This window comes from Pristiophorus japonicus, chromosome 12, assembly GCF_044704955.1.
Source record: "Pristiophorus japonicus isolate sPriJap1 chromosome 12, sPriJap1.hap1, whole genome shotgun sequence".
NCBI classification, from domain to species: Eukaryota; Metazoa; Chordata; class Chondrichthyes; family Pristiophoridae; genus Pristiophorus; species Pristiophorus japonicus.
In genome coordinates, this window is record NC_091988.1 from 197,411,827 (window position 1) to 197,436,020 (window position 24,194).

At 40.4% G+C, this 24,194-nt stretch overlaps 1 protein-coding gene across 7 annotated transcripts in view; it reads left to right on the top strand.

Moving 5' to 3' along the window:
- The window catches only part of rbm39a (RNA binding motif protein 39a), a 46,154-nt gene that overhangs the window by 8,404 nt on the left and 13,556 nt on the right, over window positions 1-24,194 (top strand). For 5 of the 7 annotated variants that reach the window (XM_070896394.1, XM_070896391.1, XM_070896393.1 and 2 more), the window contains 9 exons: window positions 2,541-2,590; window positions 6,420-6,614; window positions 12,192-12,263; window positions 13,519-13,572; window positions 14,465-14,582; window positions 15,618-15,770; window positions 18,832-18,969; window positions 21,811-21,876; window positions 22,010-22,214. In XM_070896394.1, coding sequence (XP_070752495.1) covers window positions 2,541-2,590; window positions 6,420-6,614; window positions 12,192-12,263; window positions 13,519-13,572; window positions 14,465-14,582; window positions 15,618-15,770; window positions 18,832-18,969; window positions 21,811-21,876; window positions 22,010-22,214 — 1,051 coding nt within the window. Of the gene's footprint in view, window positions 1-2,540; window positions 2,591-6,419; window positions 6,615-6,964; window positions 7,044-12,191; window positions 12,264-13,518; window positions 13,573-13,893; window positions 13,941-14,464; window positions 14,583-15,617; window positions 15,771-18,831; window positions 18,970-21,810; window positions 21,877-22,009; window positions 22,215-24,194 lie in introns of those variants that run through there. The other 2 variants (XM_070896395.1, XM_070896396.1) reach the window with 2 other exon arrangements.

The following is a 24,194-nucleotide window of genomic DNA, read 5'->3' on the forward strand; positions in this document are numbered from 1 at the left end:
AGTTTCGATTAGAGTGATGAATAAATGCCCATCTATCTCTTTTTGTAGACTTGCCTAGTGATATCACATCTCTACTACCATGAATACAGCTTTGATTCCAGTCTGAACTATCAAACAATAAGGTAGTAATTGCGTGAAGTATCGCTGTTCTGTGGTACCCTGGGTAAAAACCCAAAGCCCAAGAAAAGATGGCCTATTCTTTGGTATAGCAACAAGGTGAAAGTACGGTTTTAAACAGTAAACTTATTGCATTGTAGTATCAAAGAGTAGATGAATTGTAAACAACAACAAAAAAAAATCCATTATTTAGAGCTTTTAGAAGAGAAACTAATATTCTGCATGCAAAAAAAGTTTCACAGAACCTAAACGTAAACTATATTGATCTGTTAAATTTTACTTTCACTGTATGTAATGCATTTATACTATTGATAGAATAAAATTCTACAGAGAAACACGGCCCTGTTTACACAGAGAAATCAAGATTCATGATTGGAAGCTTACAAAATGGCTGGTTTTGCAGTCTCATGCAGGCTGGGTTTAGGAAGTTCAAGTGGTGGGCCATTGAACCACTGTTATCCAGTTGATTGTTAATTTCAATTAAATGATAATCCAGAATGTGGGCTAGCGTTATTGTCCAGAAGATAGACGCTGATGTATTTGTTCCACTAAATTATTTTGGGATGCCCCATCTTCTGATCACGTCTTTGCTACAATCGAAACTGTTGGGAGCGTAACTGTCGAGCTTTTGGGTAGCCTGAGAGACTCTGAAGGTTTATCCCGATTGTTAATGAAGCAGAATGTAGTTGAAATACCATTTTGTTTTGGTATTTCTAATAGTTAAATTCTGAACTAAATTGGTGAATTTATTGTTCAGGAATTGTTACGCAGCCTCTGCTCAAGATATTAAGACAAAGGAACATAATGAGATAAAATTTGCATTGTGACAGTTGGGGCTTCTTGTTGCCTGTTCTTCAGTAGATTTTAAAATACAGCCTGTGTAAGCCTACAAAAAGTAACCCATCTAACTTTAGGCCTGAAGGTAAATTTTAGGCAATCTCCGTTCCAGTAGGTAGTGTACTTGTTGCATCCGATTGGTGTTTCGCTGAACGAGGCAGGATAAATGTCGATGCACGTGAAAAGTGTATCTGAAACAGACTCTACAAACTACAGAACAAATGCATAACGTCTTTCATCTGTTCTAACACAATATTTTGTTTTGACTAGCTCAAGGCTTGACGGTCCGTCCTTCTGCAAATTGCATAACTTTGCTACGCAGTATACTATTTATGTCGCACTACACATGCACACACAGGGGTAAGGGAGGAGCCTTTCTAAATCTAAAATGAAAGTCCTGCCAAATACTTGAGATTTGTTTTGCAGGAAGCTTTTAAGTAAAATGTATTTTCAGTACAGTCAGCAAACATGCTTCCTGTGCAGTGTATACCACTGAGTTTAAATCTGGTCAGGTATTCAATTTTGCGACTGTTTTTCTGGGGGATGGCATCAAACTATTTCTGTCACGTGATTATAGTAATGCAGATGTTAGTGTCAGTTTAAAAAGAAATGACACAATTCTGCAAACATGTAACTTAAAATTACCGTAAAACTTTGAATTTGCAGGGCTCAACTGATGCCTGTGGAACATGTGCTAATACAATTTGGGAGGGGGAAGAGAAAGAAAATGCCATTTTTAAAAAAAAAAACCTTGGGTTTCGCGGTATTTGTTGGCTAAATTTACTTTGTATTAACACTTTCTTCACCTTGCGCGTAACTAAAAATGTGTGCTCGGTTTTTAATAAACCTCAGAAGCATTTTTCTGTAATCAGTGGGTTCCTTAACTTGTAAACTTCGTGCTATATGTAGGAGTTTTTAAATAAAAGAGCAGCTAGTGTTTTGAAAAATAAATAGATTGTGATGTGATACGTCAAGCTTTGCCGCTGCAAAATAGTTGGATTGTGTTTGAATAGTGTTTCTTTCACTTTACCTGGTTTAATATGAATAATGTTCCCTGTGTAAACAGGACCACATTTAGGGAGTGATTAGGCTGAACTGGTGGATTATTGAAGACTTCAGATTTCTTGGGAATCGGCGTTACTAAGAGGTGTGATTCCCTGTTTGCTTCAGGGCGAGATGTGTGAGAGAGGTGACTTCAAGCTCTTACAGTCGCACCCTTCCAGCACAAATGGGCGAAGACGTGAGGAACAGGATTGGTCGCAGGAAATCAACTGTGGCTTACAGCTAACACAGCCATACATGTCTTAGGCACACTTTTAGCACTGGTACTGATCGGTGTGTCAGTAGCAGCAAGATTATCTTGCCCTCCTATCTTCCTAAAATTCCTAATTTATAAATGAAGTAATTTATAAAACCTTAATGTCTATAGAAGGGGCCGTTTCAAAGAAACTTTAGAGTTTCTTCTATAAGTAATATTTTTTTAAATGATTATGTTCTATATTTTCTTATTCCCTCTTCCCTTCCCCTCACGACTTGCAAAATGTTTCCCCTTCGTCATTCTGATGTTCTTCTGTCGACCTGCCTAGGATGAGAACAAATCCAGCAAAGCCAATGGACAAGAGGAACGTAGTAAAAAGTAAGTAAATTGTAGTGTGAAAAAGAGAATTTAACAAATAGATATTTTTAAAGTCTGATAAAGTAACGTGGTCGTGATCAACGTTCCCTGTGAGCTGCACTTTGTTCTACACAGCCTATTACTTTTAATGCGCCGTCCCTTTAAATTTCTGCGCATGCGCGGTATTTACAATGAAAAGGCCGGTGAGCAACCTTGCAAATTGCGGCGCGGCTACGCAGCTTAGAGTGAACATTGGTCATGATTCTGTTTTGAAATATTTCGCTAGGGTGGGTGCTAAATGTAATTTGTGCGTTTTTGATCCAGTTTTGTAACAGCAAATGAGCTGTTTTATTTCATCTGATGCTTTTAAAATCTGTAGAAATCTTTAAGGATAGATATTCCTCTTAATCAGCAGAGTGCAAGAACTTGTGGAGTGAAAGCCCTCACTGCAGAATTGAATACAAGATGCTCTCTTTCTTCGATGCTGTCCAATTTTGGGATGAGGGCGTCTTGGTCCTCTAAGCTCTTATGCCCTGGCGCCGAAGATAAAAGTCTACACCCTAACTTATTATTTTTTAAATAATCATTGATAAGTGATGTCATTTTAGCAGTGTATACAGTATTGATTGTCTTCCGAGATTGGACCTTTGTACATTTTTAGCTGTGGTGGTGAAGCACACTGCTATTGCTACTGTAATTTTAATCCTGTGAAGTTAAAACATAGATTGGATGTAAAAATTCAGCTCACCCTCTCATCCCGACGCCTCTCCTCATCTCTTCCTCCATGCCCACCCCCCACAGTTCTCTCTCCAATATTAGGTAGAAAAGAGATTAAAAATTGATCCACTCCATTTCTAAACTCCTTTGAGGCAAGTTTAAATTCTTGTCTAATATACAATGCTATGCAACATTTAAATTCTTGCATTTGCCTTATGTCTTTTTCTTCCTGGCTTCCATCCTCCTTTCTAAATGTGGTAGCAAGTTTGGCAAAATGTTTTCATTGGCTGGAAAATAACTTGAAAGGCTGCGTGTTTCAGCCAATTGAAAGCCCAAACTTGGAAGAGTGACATGTTTCCATTGCATCGCAATCTGGAAAAGATCTTGCTTGCAAGCATACTTATCATTGGCTGCTGAATATCTCAGCATTGAGGGCTAATCTGCTGTGGAATGCCAGCATACTTTACAAGAAGTGTCATCGTGTGTGTGTTTCCCCCCCCCCCCCCCCCCAAATTGATGTGCAACATTTATCTCGTGAAAACTGGAAGTTCCTGGGTTTAATCCTGATCTGAATTGGCAGGGACAGTTAGGGATGTCGAACAAATTGGTCTCTGCCCCAGGGCTAGGGATGTGAAAATCAGCCAGGACTCTTGCTCCTGATTGCTATCCAGCAGCCCCTGCTGGAAATGCACCATGTTTGGTGTGGAAAGGTTTGAGATGTTACAGCTGATTGCCAATGCATTCAGGAGGGCAGAAAACACAACTGGCAAAGAAAGGAGGTGGGAATATGTGCATTTTCGACTTGTTGACCCTGTTTCCAGTGATCCAGTTTCATCGGTGGGAGTTCTTCAAGGTGACAACCTTTGTTGGAAAGAGAATTAATCCTCAGGGGAAAGCTTTCAAACAGCCTGCGTGGGACTGCAGACCACATTTCTGCTGTTACTGTTTCTCCAGCTGCTTATCGTTGATTGTGTGATCAGCTGTGAAACCTTTCTGGTGGATGACATTGTTATGGCCATAACTTGGCCAATGGTTGGGCATATCTTTTTTTTTGCTGCCCATCTGCTTTTGCTCGCTGTATTGGATACTTTTGTTATTCTAGAATCTTCCATGTTGATGGCCTGTCCTGACATCCATGTCAGTGATTTTGGCATGCTCAACTTTCTTGTAATTCATAATTTTGTAATGGGGGGCAAAGTTGTTGAATATGATGACTAGAACATGTCCATGTAGAAGGATAGTAATGGCAATTGCCCTGTACATTTCACTTTTCTTGCTTGTTTGGTCCCATGATAGTTCAGTGTTTCAAATTTATGTTGCAAATCTTTGGAATTCTCGGCCCCAAAGGCTGAGTCATTGAGTATATTCAAGGCTGAGATCAATAGATTTTTGGACTGGAGGGATATGGGGATCAGGCGGGAAAGTAATGAAGTTCAGCCATAATCTTATTGAATGGCGGAGCAGGATTGAGGGGCCTACTCCTGCTCCTAATTCTTATGTTCTTGTGCTATCTAGATAACTACCCTGGTTGGCATTCAGTTTACTATTGCCAGATGAGAGGCTTCATTTGATGTGAACCTGAGGATGTTTTCTCAGGCTGATAAAACTGAAATTGTTTACTAACTAGTTTGCCACTGCATATCCTCTAGTGCAGTCACCTACAAATAAAAGCTGACCTATGACATTTTCTGCAGTCTTTGTTGGAGCTGGTAGTCTACTCCAGTTGAAGACCTTTCTGTATGCGAGGAAGCGTATGCAAACATCCATATCGCAGTGACTGTTGTGCTATCGAGCATTGCCATGAAGAAAGGCCCAAAGAGGATAGGTGCAAGTTTTCTGACCTTGTTTCAACTGATTTGATAATGGCAAAAAGCTCAGGCAGCACTCTACCAGTGACCACTCTACTAAGCATTCCATTTTTGAGCTGATGCGCAGTCTGGACAAATCTCACCAGGCATCCAAATCTGGACAAGTTTCCAGTGGCCCTGGTCATGTCAAAAGCCTTGATTGGGTCTGCAAATGGGAGTCCCTTATGCTGCTTACTACATCTCTTGAATCTGTGAAACAATCAAAACTACTTCAGCGATGCAGTGCTTTGCTCTGAAGTCACCTTGTGCCTCTGGGAGGATTGAATATATACTCCACAATACTTGCAGTGGCCTTTGTTCCTTGCACATGGTAATAGTTGTGCAATTATCCTTTGGTCTTCTCAGATGGTGCCATTTCTCCAGGTGATTTTGAAGGATCTGTGTAAAAAGACATTTCTGAGACGATCTGTTTGTATTATCGGTGCAACAAATGAAGCTCATAATTTACAATTCATCAGATCCAGTTCTTGGATAAAAAATATATCCAGAGGATATTGCTTCTATCTATAGTATTGAAACCTTTCATTTTAAAGTTCTCGATTAGATCACCCCACAATTTTCTCCATCCTAGGAATACAAACCTAGTTTATGCAGCCTGTCCTCATAATTTAAGCTTTTAAGCCCTGGTATCATTCTGAAGAGTATGTGCTGTACCCCCTCCATGGCCAATATACCATTCCTAAGGTGTCCAAAACTGAATGCTGTATTCTGGATGGGGTTTGACCAAGGCTCTGTAAAACTGAGCACAACTTCTTCACTTTTGTATTCTAACCCCCTTGAGCTAAAGGCTAGCATCCATTTTTTTTTGATTAGATAACCATGCATTAGCTTTTAGTGATATGTACATGGACACCCAAATCCCAATATTCCACAGTTCCCAGTCTCCATTCAAAAAGTAATTCTGATTTGTGTTTCTCGGATGCAAATTTCGTGACCTCGCATCCCCACGTTGAACTTCATCTGCCATAATTTTTTCTCACTTGCTTACTGTCTATGCCCCTCTGTAACTTCCTGCTCTAATCCACACAATTTAATATGAGTACAGTGTGCTATTATATAGATTTGGTTTCACAGTACATATTTGCGTTCCGTCGTTTGGCGATAGAATCATGCTGTGAAACTGTTGCAGTCTACTGCTCATTCATTTTTTTTGTGCAAAACAAACTTTGCATTCTCCTGTGTATAAATTAAGCAACTTTGAATTAATAGGAATAAACTGTACTGCAATCAGCAGGAGCTCATTTATATTGTTATGGTTTCCTCAGGAAAAAGAAGAGCCGAAGTCGCAGTCACAGTCGTGAAAGGAAGAGAAGCAGAAGCAAAGAGCGCAGGCGCAGCAAAGAACGAGAGAGGAGACGAAGCAGGAGCAGAGAGAGAAAGAGCAGTAAGAGCAGAGAACATCGTCGCAGCCGAAGCAAGGACCGTCGGAGGGTAGAAAGAGGCCGTTACAGGAGCCCATTGTATGTTCACACTTTTTTAAACTTTCTACTATTTTAAGCAAACTATTTTGAAATCTTAGCATTTTTTCAGCAAACCTACTGCAATTACCAAGCATAAGTACTTCAAAAAATAATTTATCTGCAATTAGACAGGAATGCATGGAGGGTAGCTTCCATGTGTAACAATGTGTTCACATCCAGTGCTATAGTATGAATTTGTACTGGATCCTGAACTGGTTTGAGGCCAGTATTTCAGTATGTGTACACCTAACCAGAACACATTTGCAATGGGTGGAAATTCATAGACCTAATTTATTTCAACTTATTTTTATACAATACAAATTAGTGTTTTAATTTCTTTTGTTAACACAGGACCTAAATATATGAATCAAAAGATAATTGTAGTGGTCAACATCCACACTACATTGCAACGGATCTCCGATGGCAGAGGTGAAAATTTCTGCTGCTGTCACCCATATCCTTACAAGGATACAGTTAATGTGTAATGTATTTGTGTCCGTCCTGACTCTATTGTAGTCATCTGTATCTGCTATTCCATTAACTCACTGGGTAATGGCTCATGCTCGGTACATTGCAGCCTAGTGTGCTAAAATGTTAGCTTTGAGTGGATCACATCTTTGTGCCATTTTTATTTCCTTCGTGACTTACCAGGAACAAAAGCAGGCTAATCAGAACTGCTTTTAATTCAAGGGCACATCTTCTAAAACTAAAGAGGACAATTTCTTTATGTAGTATTCCTCCCCCAAAAAATCTACACCAGTTTGCACAATCGCAGCATAGCTGGCCAATAAGGGATGGCTAATTGGGAATAATTTTTGAGTGGCAATTGGTAAATTAAGTCCAGGTCTACAGGAAGAAAAGTGTCACGTGTGGGGTATTTTTAATCTGTTTCTCTGCTCTTGGTGCAGCTTCTAATCCCGATGTTCTAGTATGGTACTGGTATGGTATACATTTTCAATTTTGTAAAGTTTTTCTTTAAGCTTCAAAAATACTTGAGGATTGTTCTTGAAACTGATTTCATAATTGAATTTAAGAACAGCGCTGTTCCATTTTAATTGATCTATCCACCTACAGTTCTGCTCACGAGTTGACAGCGTGTTCCTGTGTTAGCCACAAGATGGCTGTTGAGGATAATCAATGCTTGCACAAGTAGTAATAGTTTAAACTGACCTCAGTCAGAACAGTGGAATTGCTGATGCTTTAGAAGTTGAGTGTGTACTCATGTAAATTCTTTCTACCATCTTTACCTGCTTAGTTTGGAGAAGCGGCTTATGTAAGTATATGTAGTGTTATTCTCAACCTTAAGATTATACTCAACAGTTAAGACCGATAGTTTTTAACCTTCAGATTGTGAGAATGAGAAATGTATGTTATGGCACTGTCATGCTAACTGTCAGTAACAGTAAGTGGTTAACTTAGTAGCACACATGCTTCACAAATTTGGTCTGACAATCTTTCATGTGGCTCTGAAATGGGCATAAAACTGTTCACCAACATTGTAACCGCCACACCTTTAAAAACGTTTTGTTTAGTTGAATTATCAGCATTCGATCATTCTCATTCCATTCTTATGGATAAATGCTGCGATCCAGATACTGATAAATGCTTGCAAACTTAAATTTACTGAAAATGTCACCAAATTCATGACTACTGCTTGGCTGAAAGAAGGGCGGGTATGGCAGCTCAACATTCCTGGTTACATGGTTTTCAGACGGGATAGAGAGGGATATAAAAAAGATGGGGAGAGCCACAGTATTGACTAAAGAAACAATTACATCTGTGAGGAGGGATGATCTGTTTGAAGGATCATCAAATGAGGGCATATGGGTTGAATTGAAGAACAAAAGAGGGGCAATCACACTGCTGGGAGTGTACTATAGACTCCCAAATAGTCAGAGGGAGATAGAAGAGCAAATATGTATGCAAATCTGAAGTGCAAAAACTATAGGGCAGTAATAGGGAATTTCAACTACCCTAATATTAACTAGGATATAATTAGTGTGAAAGGTATAGAGGGTTCAGAATTCCTAAAATGCATTCAGGAGAACTTTTTTAGCCAGCATGTAGAAAGCACAACAAGGGAGGGGCTGGTTCTGGATTTAGTCTTCGTGAATGAGGCTGGGTATGTGGAAGTGGAAAGGGTATCAGTGGGAGAGCATTTTGGTGCTAGTGATCATAATTCAGTTAGATTTAGGGTAGTTATGGAAAAGGACAAAGATAGACTAGGAATAAAAGTTCTCAATTGGGGGAAAGCCAATTTTACTAAGTTGAGATGGGATCTTGCCATCTCAAAGTGGGCTGGAAACAGCTACTTGAAGGTAATTCAGTGTCGAGCAGTGGGAGGCATTTAAGGAGGAGATCATGAGGGTTCAGAGCAAGTATGTTCCCGAAAGAAAAAGGGTATGACTGACAAATCTAGAGCCCCCTGGATGTTGAGGGGCATACAGGGTAGGATAAAGAAAAAAAGGGAGGCTTATGACAGATACTGAGGGCTCAATGTTGCAAAACCCTAGAGGAGTATAGAAAGTGCAGGGGTGAAATTGGGAAAGCAAAGCATTAAAAAAATGTTGGCAAGGAAAACCCGAAGATGTTTTATAAATACATTAAGAGCAAAAATATAACTAAACAGTAGGGCCTATTGGAGACCATAAAAGTAATGTGTGTGGAGGCGGAAGACGTGGGTATGGTTCTTAATGAATACTTTGCGTTTGTTTTCACGAGAGTGGTAATGCAGACATTGCAATCAGGGAGGAGGAGTGTGAAATATTAGATGAAATAAACTTAATGAGAGGGGAAGTATTACGGGGTTTAGCAGTTTTGAAAGTGGATGTCCCGAAGCCCAGATGAAATGTATCCCAGGCTGTTAAGAGAAGCAAAAGAGAAAATAGCAGAAGCTCTGACCATCCTTTTCCAGTCTCCTCTGGCTACAGGTGTGGTACTGGAGGACTGCTAATGTTGTACCTTTGTTTAAAAAGGGAGAAAGGGATAGACCCGAGTAATTACAGGCAGTCAGCCTAACCTCAGTGGTGGGGAAAATTATTGGAAAAAATTCATTTATAAAGACACAGATTAATCCAGGACTGGCTGCATGGATTTGTCAAGGGAAGGTTGTGTCTGACTAACTTGATTGAATTTTTTGAGGCGGTAACAAGTAGGGTTGATGGGGGTAATGCGTTTGTAGTGTATACGGACTTTAGCAGGGCTTTTGATAAGGTCCCACATGGTAGACTGGCCACAAAAGTAAAAGCCCATAGGATCCAAGGCAAATTGGCAAGTTGGATCCAAGATTGACTTAGAGGTAGGAAGCACAGGGTGATGGTTGATGGATTTTTTTGTGACTGGAAGGCGGTTTCGAGTGGGGTCCCACAGGGCTCTGTAGTAGGTCCATTCCTTTTTGATGTATATATCAGTAATTTAGACTTGATTAAGAAGTTTTCAGATGATACCAAAATTGGCTGTATGGTTAATAATGAAGAAGAAAGCTGTAGACTGCAGGAAGATATCAATGAACTGGTCAGGTGGGTAGAACAGTGGCAAATGGAATTCAATCCGGAGAAGTGTGAGGTAATGCATTTGGGGAGGGTTAATAAGGCAAGGAAATACACATTGAATGGTAAGACGCAAGTGTAGAGGAACAAAGGGACCTTGGAGTGCATGTCCATAGATCCCTGAAGGTAGCAGGGCAGGTAGATAAGGTGGTTAAGAAGGCATACGAATACTTGCCTTTATTAGCCGAGGGATAGAATACAAGAGCAGGGAGGTTATGCTTGAACTGCATGAAACACCAGTTGGGCCGCAGCTAAAGTACTGCATGCAGTTCTGGTCACCACATTACAGGAAAGGTGCAGAGATGATTTACAAAGATGATGCCTGAGTATTTTAGCTATGCGGAAAGATTAGATAAGGCTGGGTTTGTTAGCTTTGGAACAGAGGGGTATAAAATTATGAGGGGCCTAGATAGAGTGGATAGGACGGACCTATTTCCCTTCAAGGAGTCAACAACCAGGGGGCATAGATTTAAAGTAATTGGTAAGGGGTTTAGAGGGGATTTGAGGGGAAATCTGGAACTCACTGCCTGAAAAGGTGGAAGAGGCATATTTAAAAAGTACTTGGATGTGCACTTGAAGTGCCATAACCTACAGGACTGCAGGTGGGATTAGGCTGGGTAGCTCTGGGTCGGCCGGCGTGGACACGATGGGCCGAATGGCCTCCTGTGCTGTAAATTTCTGATATTTCTTCCGCTATGTTCTCCCCAGCTCTCTCTTTTCCCCCCCTTCCCCCCCCCCCCCCCCCCCCCCAAAGGCAAGGTTGACTTTTTAAGTAAATCTCAATAATCCAAAAGCATTTTGTGCCTTTGCACCTAGGGGTTAGTCTTGCTGTTCATTTAATCACAATTGTTTTTCGATTGAAACTCCATTCATTCTTTTAATGTTATATTTTTGTCATTTCTGACGAACTTTTTAAAATGCAAAACACTTCAGTTTACTATCCGATTTTCAACATTTGATGTGATGTACAACTATCTTAAATGGTTGGCTAATTTGAATATTTTGCATTGGTGTGAAGAATTTCTGAATTTGAGATACTGTCACTGAAATTGTAGTTTACATAGCCTATAACTTAGGGAATATATAGATTGGAGACATTTCCCCCCAGAAGGACTGTCACGAAGGCACTACATACTAGTTTTTGCAGTGCAGCATTTAAAAAAAAAATATTAACTTTGCTGTGAATAACGTCTAGATTACATATACTGGTAGTCACGCTCCTCAATTTTAAACTTTTTTTTTCTTCCGCCAAGCACTCTACTTCGTTCCATTGTGGTTCTCATTTCTTTTGAGAATCAGTATGTGGACGTCTCTCCATGTGACTACATTTATTAATACTGATTTAAATAATTCGGGTCGGTCACTGAATATTGGCTAAAGTTTACACTCCCCATTTTCAGACCTTGACTTCCTTTAGAATCCATAGAATAAACCAAAAGCATTTTGTTTTTGCATCACTCTTTTCTGTAAACTGTCTTGAAGGTTCAGTTCCATTGTTTTATATTCATCATTGTTCAAAACATTTGTATCATATAACTTATATATTCTGCCCCTTAACTTTCCATTAGTGGCCTTTGCATGTGTGTACTTTCCCCCTTACTGTATTTTGACTGCTTTTTGAATGACTTTCATCAGCATCCTTTTGAATTGGGATATTTTTGTGTGTGTGTGTATTGTTAGCCACAGCAACTTTTATCTTGCATCATAATTTAAATTCATGTTGATGAAAGGATTAGTTGCATGTGCATTTGGTCATTGTAGTTCTGAAAACCTAGGACTGGGATGGAATCGGGGCGATCGGTCTTTGGCGCGCACAATAAATAGAGTAGATGGAAAAACAAATCTTTTAACTGGTGGCTAAAGTTAGTGCCATCCATTATAAGAAGATATGTTTCCACTATTGTAAATCTAGAATTCAAGCTGCCATTAGTAATACATGTAAGACTTGTTGATGCATCCCAGCCCTATTGAAAGTATTTTGGCTAATATGTCTTGTAGCTATAATTGGCTTTCTCATTTTTTATTCTAGTTCTGGTCCAAAATTCAGCAGTGGTAGCAGCAGCAGAGGGAAGATTGGCATGCAAACTGGTATCAAAATAAGGTGAGTTATTAAATTAATGTATTTACTAGGAACCCTACTTAAAATGACAAACTGGTCCAGTACTATTTGTAACCCTAAATATATGTAACACTTCAAAATATGCTCACCAATTTCTAATATTTTTAACTAGTGTTGATGGCTTTAGCAATCCTGAGGGATATATTTAAATGTTTTAAAGCAAGCTCTGAAGTTTTTTTCAGAATCTATAGCACATTGATGTGAAACTTTAAAATTAGTTTGTCATTTTTAATTTAATGGTTGTGCAGTTTTAATGGTTGTGCAGTTTATTTGCACTTTGTGTTAACATAATGGACGAGAACATTGGAAAGTATAGGAGTGGGAAAAACCGTTGCCATTCATCCAGCTGGTCCCAATGTCTTCAAAACATCACATCTTCCAATCAATGTTCCCTCTTAATTTCTATTGGGCCGCACTGCCCCATTAACCATTCAAAATTCCGCACATGAGGTTTTTCTCTTTAAAAGCCAGTGAGCCGGCTGCTTGGGATCTCCAGAGCTCTGTGCGTAAAGGAAACATTGCTTGCATTAGTTCTGATACCCCTTTATTAAATTTTTCGTCAAATAATTACCAACTCTTTCTCAATTTACTGATAGCCAGCCCCCTCTGTCCTTTAGCTGTCTATTCCATCCACTACCCTGTTGCGTAACTTAGTTAATTCCCAACTGTCTTTTCACCTGTCTTCTTCTATGAAACTTTGTTCAGGAAGTTATAATCTTGTGATTTGTTACATTTTCTTGAATATCATTCTATATGCATAATTTAATCTTAAATAACTTTTTTCAGGAGGAATACAGCCATGTTCTGTTTATCCAAATATTTAACGCATTTCAATAATAGAATATTGGATTACCAAAACCTGTTGCTGTAGCTGGAAGATGTTTCCTGTAACGTTGGCTGTGAAAATTACTTTGTATTGTGTGGCTCGTGACTCCAAGAGATAACTTTAATTCAAGCAATCTAGTGTTTTTCATCCTGAATCTACAAATTCAGATGTATTGCAAAAACTGATTGACAATTCACTGACTCACATTTTGTCGAGTAGATGTATCTGAGCTCAGAGTTTCAGGAATTGTTTCAGCACTCTGCTCTTTCTTGGAATCTTGCCAGTACCTGTTTTACACTGCAGCTGTTTCATTTATTAAAAGTTAAATTACTAGCACGTCCAGAGGAATTTTGGAACTTCCTCACAGCATGTGTACTAACTCATTTCTTATGTTCGCTTCCAATTCCAAAGTCGAAGGCGCTCCCGAAGCAGAAGCCCACATAAAAAGGATAAGAGTCCAATAAGGTAATACTTTAGATACAGAGAGAATCTTGATGGGTGATGGAACAAAAAAAATGCTAATTAGACTTGTACATGTATACAAAATTGCATTTGGTGCAGAAGCAGTGCTTTTGCTGTTCACTGTAAACTGGTGAAAACCTGGTGGGGGGCGGATCCGGCTGGATTTAGCATTCTTTTGCTTTACTTTTTGTCTGGAATTGGGTGGCTGTGTTTTAGGTTGTAAACCACAAATCCTGTTGTAATTAGAGCGAACAAGGATGGGCCTGATGGACTTTTCTCTCATTTCTTTTCATATGTAACTACTATGATGGTCCACAGTGCAGTTTTTTTAAGTGGGGTACTACTGGCACATATAGTAACTCCCAATACAGGTTTGTCTTTTACTCCGTTTTATAAACTTTTCTTTTGTTATATGTATCACTCTTACACTGTACATTTAACAGATTTGCTTTTGATATATCTTTCCATTTCATTCTGGCTTTTAAAATCGAATTTTAAAAAGCCAGTTTATTGCAGCAGCAGTGAGAATGCACCAGCCCTTCTGCCTTAAACCTCCTGTTCTTGTACCAAATTGAAGCCATTTTAGGAACATTTAATGATGTGTAGTCCCCACATCTAGCTACTTTGGGATTTTAAAATGTAAATATATTAAAAATGTACATGCTAGCTACGCATGTGGTGAGTTTTGAAACCTGCTGAACTGACAATTGAAGTTTTGTTTGGCTTGGTGTCTGCATATTGTCACCAGAAATACCGGTCGATAATTAATTTCAGTCTCACCACAGTCCCAGTGAAACTGTAGATTGAAGATAATTTTGCCTTGATATAATCTTGTTTGCGCAACCTTTTGAATGTGTAATCTTTCAGTATCTAAGACATTTACTGTTGATTGTAGGGAGCCAATCGATAACATTTCACCTGAAGAAAGAGACGCCCGCACAGTGTTCTGTATGCAACTTGCAGCGAGGATTCGACCTAGAGACTTGGAGGAATTCTTCTCTTCTGTGGGAAAGGTAGGATCGTTGTGATTTCTATTTATGCTCATGGGCAATAAATTTACTCCTTGGTTAATTCAATAGGAAACAAATTAGTTTTGATTTAAAACCTGTCTGCACCCATGCTGGGTTTCAATTTTCTTCAAAACTTAGCTTGTAAGCGTATGGAAATACAGGTACAAGGTCCGGAATCCTTGGGTCCGAATCCGTTCTGGAATTTGGGGTTTTCCAGATTTCGGACGAGAAAATCAATAGTCTGAAATCCGAGATCTGGCAAAACCTGAAATCTGGCCCGGATTTGGTCTCCAGATTTCAGACTTGATTTTCTTGTCTGAAATCCGGAGTCCTCAACCGAAACCGTGGACTTGAGGCTTTTACATGTAAATCTCGAAATACTGGCATGGAGATCTAGAATAGTGGATATTAAATAGAATATCAAAAGATCTAGAGGGGCGGATTTTCATCTGCATAATGCCCTGTGCGCCGTTTTTGGACCATTAGTCAGAGGAAAAAGGAGCAGCTCTATTCTTGGCGGGAGTAATTAAATTCAGTGCAAATAATTTATCTTCCCGCCCCCCCCCCCACCACCATCATTTTACTGGAAAGGTGTCTGCAACTGCGAGCAATGACATACCATAGAGGTTGCAGAACTACCTGTAGCCTGCTACCTCAGGTAAGTTTTTAATCCTCTGGGATGGGATAGCTGCTCGGCAAGAGACAGCAACCTACATGTTCAGAAAATGCTGAGAATTTGCAATGCTACAGATCTTTTTAAGATCTCTCCCCTGATTTGGGGGTGAATGCAGTTACAGAGGCAGTAGTCTTGCCAGCACTTTTGGTGCAGTTCATTTAAATAAGCTGAACCTGGGAAATAGCCATGTTCATCTGATTCCATTTCATAAATATATTTTCTTTAGGAATTGAGTATATTTAAAATTAACAGGCTCAGTTGGATGGGATTGTTTTGAGAGTCCAATGACTTTTGTAAACATTCTTGTGTAACATGATTTGGTGCTGTTAAATTGACCAAGTATTACGCCTCTATTTGCGCAGGTTCGAGACGTAAGAATGATATCCGATAGGAACTCGAGACGTTCAAAAGGAATTGCTTATGTGGAATTTGTCGATGTGAGCTCTGTTCCACTTGCAATAGGTCTGACTGGGCAGAAGCTGCTTGGCGTGCCAATTATTGTTCAGGCTTCACAGGTAAGGGAATATAATGTTACATCAATATAATCAGATTAGAAATTGCATTAAATTAGAATCCGCTGAGTTAATAATTGTCTGTTCACTAACAACTCACGCTTGATCCCCTTTGTTCTTGACTAACCTCCCATTTCACTCCAAGGCCCTTGAACATGTTGCTTCTACAATCCAAGCCCATCTCTCCCACAACATGTATTTCAATTTCCCCAATCCTGTAGCTCCAAGGTAGTCATGACCAATGTTTTGAATATTCACTGATTGTTGCCATGGTGCATTAACCCTCCTTGACCCCTCCTGCAGCTTTGACTGTACTATTCTCCTCCATTGTCCAGCTTTGTTGCACTCTTGGCTATCTGATCATAACCAGAGCATCTCTTGCAAATGGTTCACTTCCTAATCACGTGCCAACACCTCCGGAGCAATGCTCCCTCTCATTTTTTTTGTGTGCGCGGTTCGTTTAACTGGCTGCATGGCCCATTCAAATACTTGCTCGGTTTCTTCCATGTAAAAGCATGTGAGCGGCCTGCGTGTGGCCTCCAGACCACTGCGCAGCTTAGTGGGAGCGTTGCTTAAGATTCCATCAAGGATCAACTGTTGCTAAAATACTCATGCATGTTTCACTTCCAGATTTAGTTGCTCTGTAAATTTCAACCCATTCTAAGCTCTCCTCCAGTATTAAACTCTTTCCCCTACCACCACCACCCCAATCACCCTAGTCCTTGTAGATTTACACTGGCTCCCAGTCCCCCAATGCTTAATTTAAAATTCTCATCCCCTCCATGACTTCACCCCTGCCTATCTTGTTATCCTCAGGCTCCCCATCCCACAATTTCTCTGGCAAGTGACTTCCACTTGCTCCACCATTGGTGCTCGTTCCTTTAGCTGATACTACTTAGAATTCCCTCCCTAAATTCTTCTGCCTCTTCACTTCCTGTTTCATTTTTAAGACCCTCCTTTAAACCTAGCCCTTGCCTTGCTAACCTTTTCCTTATGAGACATTTTTCTACATTTAAGATGCTATGTAAGTGCAAGTTGTTAATTGGGTGAGAGTAAATATCACATTTTAGTAAGTAATGTTGGATATAATGTTAGAGATTGTAGAGTTTTCCATTCGGGTGGATATAGTCCACGGCAGGATGAATTGTGCGAGGCCTGTAGAGCACGGACTTGATGGGTTGAATGCCAATTTTTGTCCAACTTTTGTATCCAAAATAGTTATTTTAACTTTGGTCAGTCTGTGTACCAGTTGCCTTTTCCATAAAATTAATTTCTCCAATAAAGTGTGTTTACATCATCAGACGATGGGCAATCTGTGATTAACACAATATTGTCACTCTCCAAACATGACACATTCAGTATAACTTCGTAAAAAATAATTTCATGAAACCGCAAGAATTTTTCCAGTAGGCTGCGTGATCGGGAGAAACATAGGAACAGGGGTGGCCATTCGGCCCTTCAAGCTTGTTCTGCAATTCAATTAGATATTGGCTGATCTGGATTTCGACTCCTACCTGTTTTGGTTTCATAATCCCTTAATACCCTTGCATAACAGAACCCTCTGTTTTAAAGTTTTCAGTTGACCCCCAGCCTGAGCAGCTTTTTGGGGGAATTTTCCAGATTTCCTCTACCCTTTGTTTGAGGAAGTGCTTCCTGCCGGCCTAGCTCTAATTTTAAGATTATGTCCCTTGATCTTGACTTCCCCCATCAGAAAAAATACGTTTCTCTCTCATTACCCTATCAAATCCTTTAATCGTAAACAACTCAGTCAGATCACCCCTTAAGCTTCTATACTCAAGAGAATGCAAGCCTAGTCTGTGCAACCTGTCCTCATAATTTAACGCTTTTAGCCCCGGTATCATTTGAGAGAGAAGACCATATTGATTATTTGTACAGGGGAGTGGAATAGCCATATGTACATTAGTTTTTTTTAATCCATTCATTCATGGGGTGTATTGTTGCTGCTGGCAAGATCAACATTTATTGCCCATCCTTAATTGCCCTTGGAATGGTAGTGATGAGCCATGTTCTTGAACTGCTGCAGTCTGTGTGGTGAAGGTACTCCCAGTGCTGTTGGGTAAGGAGCTCCAGGAGTTTGACCTAAGGTCGGGTAGACTCCTATGACGTTTCACTTCACCTGTTTTTTGAGTTCTTCAGCTGACACAAAATTTGAGTAGATACGAAGTGAGGTGAATCTTGTGTAAAAGGGAACCAAATAAGAACATAAGAGATAGGAGTAGGCCTGCTCTGCCATTCAATAAGATCATGGCTGATCGTCTCCATCAACACCACCTTCTCGTCTATTCCTACATCCTTTGATTCCCTTAATATCCAAAATTCTAGCGATCTCTGCCTTGTATATACTCAAAGCATCTACAGCCCTCTGGGGTAGAGAATTCCAAAGATTCACAACCCTCTGGGTGAAGAAATGTCTCCTCATCCCAGTCCTAAATGGCCGACCCCTTATCCTGAGACTGTGACCCCTCATGCTAGACTCTCCAGCCAGGGGACGTAGCACCAATTGGACAAGATTTTTGGAGGTTAGGGGCATGAGCACCAAGAGTAGCGCACTGGTCAGTGGTGTGTAGCAGTTTACATTTCGCTCTCTTTACAAATGGTTTAAAGTCAAGAATTAACGATAAAATACTTGAAAAGAGACAACTCTAATTAGTGTGCTTTTCGTCTCAACCTCCGTTATCTACCAGTTTTCATTATCCACCAAGATGTTCCTTCCATTATGGTGGATAACAAGGTTCCAATTTTGTGGTGGGGGGAAACTGGAATTTTTCTAAACTTAGTCAAGTTATTATACTTGGCAAAGATACTGTAAAAATGGAATAAAAGCACCATCATGAGATTCATACTTTATTTAAAATGGAAAAAGTTTAATGCTGTATAATTTCATCATTAGGCCAATTTCGTCTTGTGGTTCTTGGTAACATTTCTACATCTTGCCTTGGCTATGATCTTTGTGTTCTACCGATTTTAACTTGAATATTTGTAAGTACTTGGGAGAATCATTCTTCAAATGAGAAGGTTAACTCAAGTCATTTATGTGAAACAGGCGGAGAAGAACCGAGCTGCTGCTCTTGCTAACAACCTTCAGAAAGGCACTGCAGGACCAATGAGGCTATACGTAGGATCGTTGCACTTCAATATCACTGAAGAAATGTTGAGAGGAATTTTTGAGCCCTTTGGGAGAGTAAGTATTATAAATAATAGAAGAATCAGAGAGGCCATGCACTTAAGATTTCAGTAAAGCTAAATGGCGGGCACAAAATTTCATACTACATCCACTTTCTGTTCGGAGGGAATATGTATGCATAATACTCTGGTTAAATATTGGTGGGAGTAGTTTTGAGATAATTAGACTTGTACAGCGATGCAAAATCACGTGCCATGTGTGTGTGTTTATCTCCAAGTAGCATATAGATAAAAGCCTAGCGACAACACTAGAACTGACGTGACTGGCTTTAAAAATCGGTGTAGATATCTGCCTTGTCCAAACAATACTGAAATGTGTATTTTGTGCACTGTGCTACAACAAGCTAATTGGTCACCGCAGTCTTTCAGCTGACTGAAAGTGATACTGCTGAGCCTAGGTTCAGCACCCACTCTGTTGACTGAACTGATTACAGCCATGGCAACAGTAAGTGTGCTACAATTAGATTCAGCACCCAATGTTCGGGAGGTAGAATTAGTCAGATTCCTGCCCCTAATTGCTGTCTTGCTGGAAGTTCACAAATGTGGATGCCCACGAGGATAAGACTGACCTTGGCAGTAATTCCTCGCAGTGTCTCGACCTGCTGCTACTCTCTGTCTAGACTCGTATTTGAAGAATAGTTGCTTGAATAGGAGGGCCGATTGAACTAATCCCAGCAATTAGTCAGTACCTTCGAAGAGAGAAGAGAAAATTAGTAAAAGGGTGGAAAAATACATTTTCACGTAAGAGTTTTGTATTTTAGATTTAATCTGGCACGTTATTTTAGTACATTATTGCAAAATCTAATGCTTTGTTGAAGTTGAATACCATTCAGATTTAAGTGAGTAGGAATTTAGGATGTTGAAATCTAAACCTGAAAATAGAAGTTTGGGATTGTTAATTAATTTAAATTAATTGATCTGCATCTATATATTTCTTAAAATTAGTCATTGTGCCTTTAAAAGGGCATAGGTCAACCTCAGCAGAGCAGAGGTAAGAAGCAAAGGGTAATGGTTGATGGATGTTTTTGTAACTAGAAGGATGTTTCCAATGGGGTTCCGCAGGGCTCAGTACTGGGTCCCTTGCTTTTTGTGGTATATATCAATGATCTAAATTTGAACATAGGGGGTATGATTAAGAAGTTTGCAGATGACACTAAAATTGGCTATGTAGTTAATAAGAGGAAAGTCATGGGCTGCAGGAAGATATCAATCCACTGGTCAGGTGGGCAGAGCAGTGGCAAATGGAATTTAATTCAGAAGTGTGAGGTAATGCACTTTGGGAGGGCTAATGAGGACAGGGTACACACATTAAGCAGTAGGCCACTTAATAGTGGAGATGAACAAAGGGACCTTGGAGTGCTTGTGCACAGATCCCTGAAAGTAGCAGGCCAGGTGGATAAGGTGGTTAAGAAGGCATATGGAATGCTTGCCTTTATTGGCCAAGGCATAGAATATAAGAGCTGGGAGATTATGCTTAAATTGTATAATACTTTGGTTAGGCCACAGCTGGAGTACTGCATGCAGTTCTGGTTGCCGTATTATAGGAAGGACGTGATTGTACTAGAGGGTGCTAGGGAGATTTACTAGGATGCTGCCTGGAATGGAGAATCTTAGTTATGAGGACAGATTGGATAGGCTGGATTTGTTCTCATTGGAACAGAGGAGACCTCATTGAGGTGTACAAAGTATTGAGGGGCCTGGATATAGTGGATAGCAAGGGCCTATTTCCATTGCTGGAGGGGTCAATGACAAGGGGACATAGTTTTAAGGTGGTTGGTGGAAGGTTCAATGGCGATTTAAGGGGGGGCTTCTTTACACGGAGTTATGGGGATATGGAAGTCGCTGCCTGGAAGAGTGATGGATGCAGAAACCCTCACCACTTTTAAGAGATGGTTAGATGAGCACTCAAAGTGTTGAAACCTGCAGGGTTACGGACCTAGAGCTGGTAATTGGGATTAGACTGGATAACCTCTTTTTGGCTGGCGCAGATATAATAAGTACTGCAGGGAATCGAATACGGCCAGGGTGATCTCCTGGACTAGTTTCGATCACCTGGATGGGTTGGCGAGGAATTTTCCCAGATTTTTTTCCCCCAACTTGGCCTGGTTTTTTGTCTCCCAGGAGATCACATGGCTCCAGTTGGGGTGGAGTGTAGAATGTTTCAGTGTAAGAGGTGTCGCAGTTGTGTGGGGCAGACTGGTTGGGCTGGGTGCTCTTTACCTTTCCGCCATTGTTCATAGGTTTATATGTAACCTTCAGGGCTGCCTTCATGGGCCGTGTGGCTCTTTGTCGGCCGGCGTGGACACAATGAGCCGTAATGGCCGCCTCCTGCGCTGTAAATTTCTGTTTCTTTCTATGTTTCAATATAATGTGCATTGTGCTGCAAAATGTTCCTGTTATAAAACAGCGTATCATCTGATTTACCATGAGCCATGCAAATAGAGCTCCATTAATTATATTCAAATCTTGTGTCTCATGCTCACCTGCCCGATGTCATTCTTTATTGCAGTTGCAAGCCAGTCTTTTTTTATTAAAGGCATGCATTCACTTTGAACCTGCTCTCTGTCTGACCTCAGGAGTTTGCATTTGGGACCACTTCCCCCTCGAGGAGCACTCTTTGATGGCGGGTTTGCAATTGAACATTGTAACTGGGCAGCAGGTTATCTTAGAAATCTGCTTGATCGTTAAAATATCTACAAAAAAGTCTGATCTTCATAGGATAGGGGTGAGGGAAGTCTCCTGAAGATCACCAATCCTTTAGTAGAAACTGTACAATTTGTGAGCATATTTGAAGTAGCTTTGAATTGTGACTCTCTCTGCTTACTGTTTGCATCTTTAGATTGAAAACATACAACTGATGATGGATAGTGAAACCGGGCGGTCAAAAGGCTATGGATTCATCACGGTAAGTTCAGGTTTTTGATCCAAACTGCTTTTTTTTTTTTTAAAAACATGTTTTTCCATCTATAGATGTTGTAGTAGCGCATAAAATAATTTACAGTGCTAACCCTTGTTTTCTTTTTGTACTTTCTGTTCAGTTTTCTGACGCTGAGTGTGCGAAGAAGGCCCTGGAACAGTTGAATGGGTTTGAGCTGGCTGGTAGACCAATGAAGGTCGGCCATGTTACAGAACGATCTGATTCATCCAATGCTAGCTCGTTCCTCGACAGCGACGAGCTGGAGAGGACCGGCATTGACCTTGGAACGACGGGGCGCCTACAGTTGATGGCTAGGCTTGCTGAAGGTATTTTGGTGGGAGTGGGTAAAAGGGCTTGAAACTGATGTGAAATGATAAGCTTTACAGATTCTTCCTCTGCACTTGCTTAAATAGGGATGCAATCAATATTGCCTCTAACTTTGTTTGGCGCCACGCGGCCCCTTTTAAGGGGCTGTGCAAGCCCTTGAAAATATCGTGGATGCGTATTTTTTCTATTGAAAAGCCGGCTGCGCAGATTCCTTGGAGCGCTGCGCAGCTTACAGGAAAGATTGGATGCAATACTACTTTAAATTCTATTGACTCTGCAGTCATTGCACTACTTTGAAATCTTTATTTTTCTAGTTTCTGGTTTTGTTCTTGACTTTTTTTCATAGCACTAGGATAGAAGTTCTTCACTCTAGTCAGTCCTGCCTTCTAGTTAGAGAGACTGACAAATGTGGTGTGCTTCGTCTTTTAGCATGCTGTTTGCCTGCTGGAGGATGGTCCGGTTTTAGTTTGCCATATCTCATCCCCTCCACCCTGAAAGCGCTGACTTAGATAGGAATAGTATGCAGCATTTGATACATTTTTGGATGTGTATGAATTTGTCAGGTTGTTAGTCATAGATTTGGCAATTATCGGTATTACTCTTCCTTTTTTGATAGTGCAGACTCGTACAGGGGTACAGTTCTGTGTAAGCCTAGACAGTGTGTGTTTGTGGCCCATGGGTGAGCTGAAGCCTGTCCACCTAAAAGTCTGCAAATTAATTACAACTATCATCATCATAGGCAGTCCCTCGAATCGAGGATGACTTGTTTCCGCGTCAAGAAGTTCACAGGTGTTTCAATGAAGGACCTAATATTCCAGGTCCCGAACTACATCTTGAAGGGTGCAAGATGCCGGTGCGTGGATTTTTTTAACGTGTGGTGGCCGTTGCACACCAGCCACCACACTGGCTTGACAGAGCTAGGTCTTGGTCCAGTTGCAAGGATTAACCAAGACGACTGGAGACCAGCTCTGCTGCACGGACCTAGTGATACATTGCACCATGGAATGGCGGGACTAAGATTTACACTTGCAAACCCTCAACTAATTTGCCCAACTGAGAAGAGGTGCTGAATGAGGCAGACAGGGAAACTGGGATAAAGAGACAGATGGTGGGGGGGAGAGAAGAATTACTGCTTCACAATAGCAGTGAAGCGAAATAATTTTAAAACAGTTGGACAGATACTTGAGGATGAGCAATTTATAGGGTTACGGACAAAAAAGCGTATTCTATTACAACTATATGGTAATTTTTACAGCAGTAGTCACTGGATAGTGATCATAGTCATGTTTCTGTTTACTTCTCACTTCCCCATTTTATATTTATGGCCCCTAGTTTTGGACACTCAAGTGGGAACATCCTTCACTACATCTACCCTGTCAAACCCCTTGGTAATTTTAAAAGACCTCCAGGTCACCCCCCCTCCCACAGCCTTCTCTCCTTTGTAGAGAAAAGATACCCAGCCTGTTCAGTCTTTCCTGATGGTTATAAGCTCTTCATCCTTGGAAATCTTTTCTTGAACCTACTCCATTGCTTCTATATCTTTTCTGTAGTTGACTAGAATTGTGCACAGCAGAGTGATTCTGTACCCCATATCCCTTTGAACCTCTGTCCCATTTAGACTCTCAAATTGAAAGCAGTATGACCTTATTGCTCCTCCCAAAATGCATCATCTCGCATTTATCCGCATTGAAATTCATTTGCCATTTGTCCTTCCATTCTGCAAGTTTATTAACGTGCCTTATATTACCTGTACCTCGCAATTTGATGTCATCCTCAAATTTTGAAATTGTACTTCCGATTCCTGAGTGCAAATTATTTATGTAAATGGTGAAATACATTGGTCCCAACACCGATCCCTGAGGAATGGCACTTGCTACGTTCTGCCAGTCTGAGTAACTCCCGTTAGCCCTACTCTCTCCTGTTTTGTAGCCAGTTTTCTATCGATTTTATGATGTGGTACCTAAAGATTTTTGTACTGA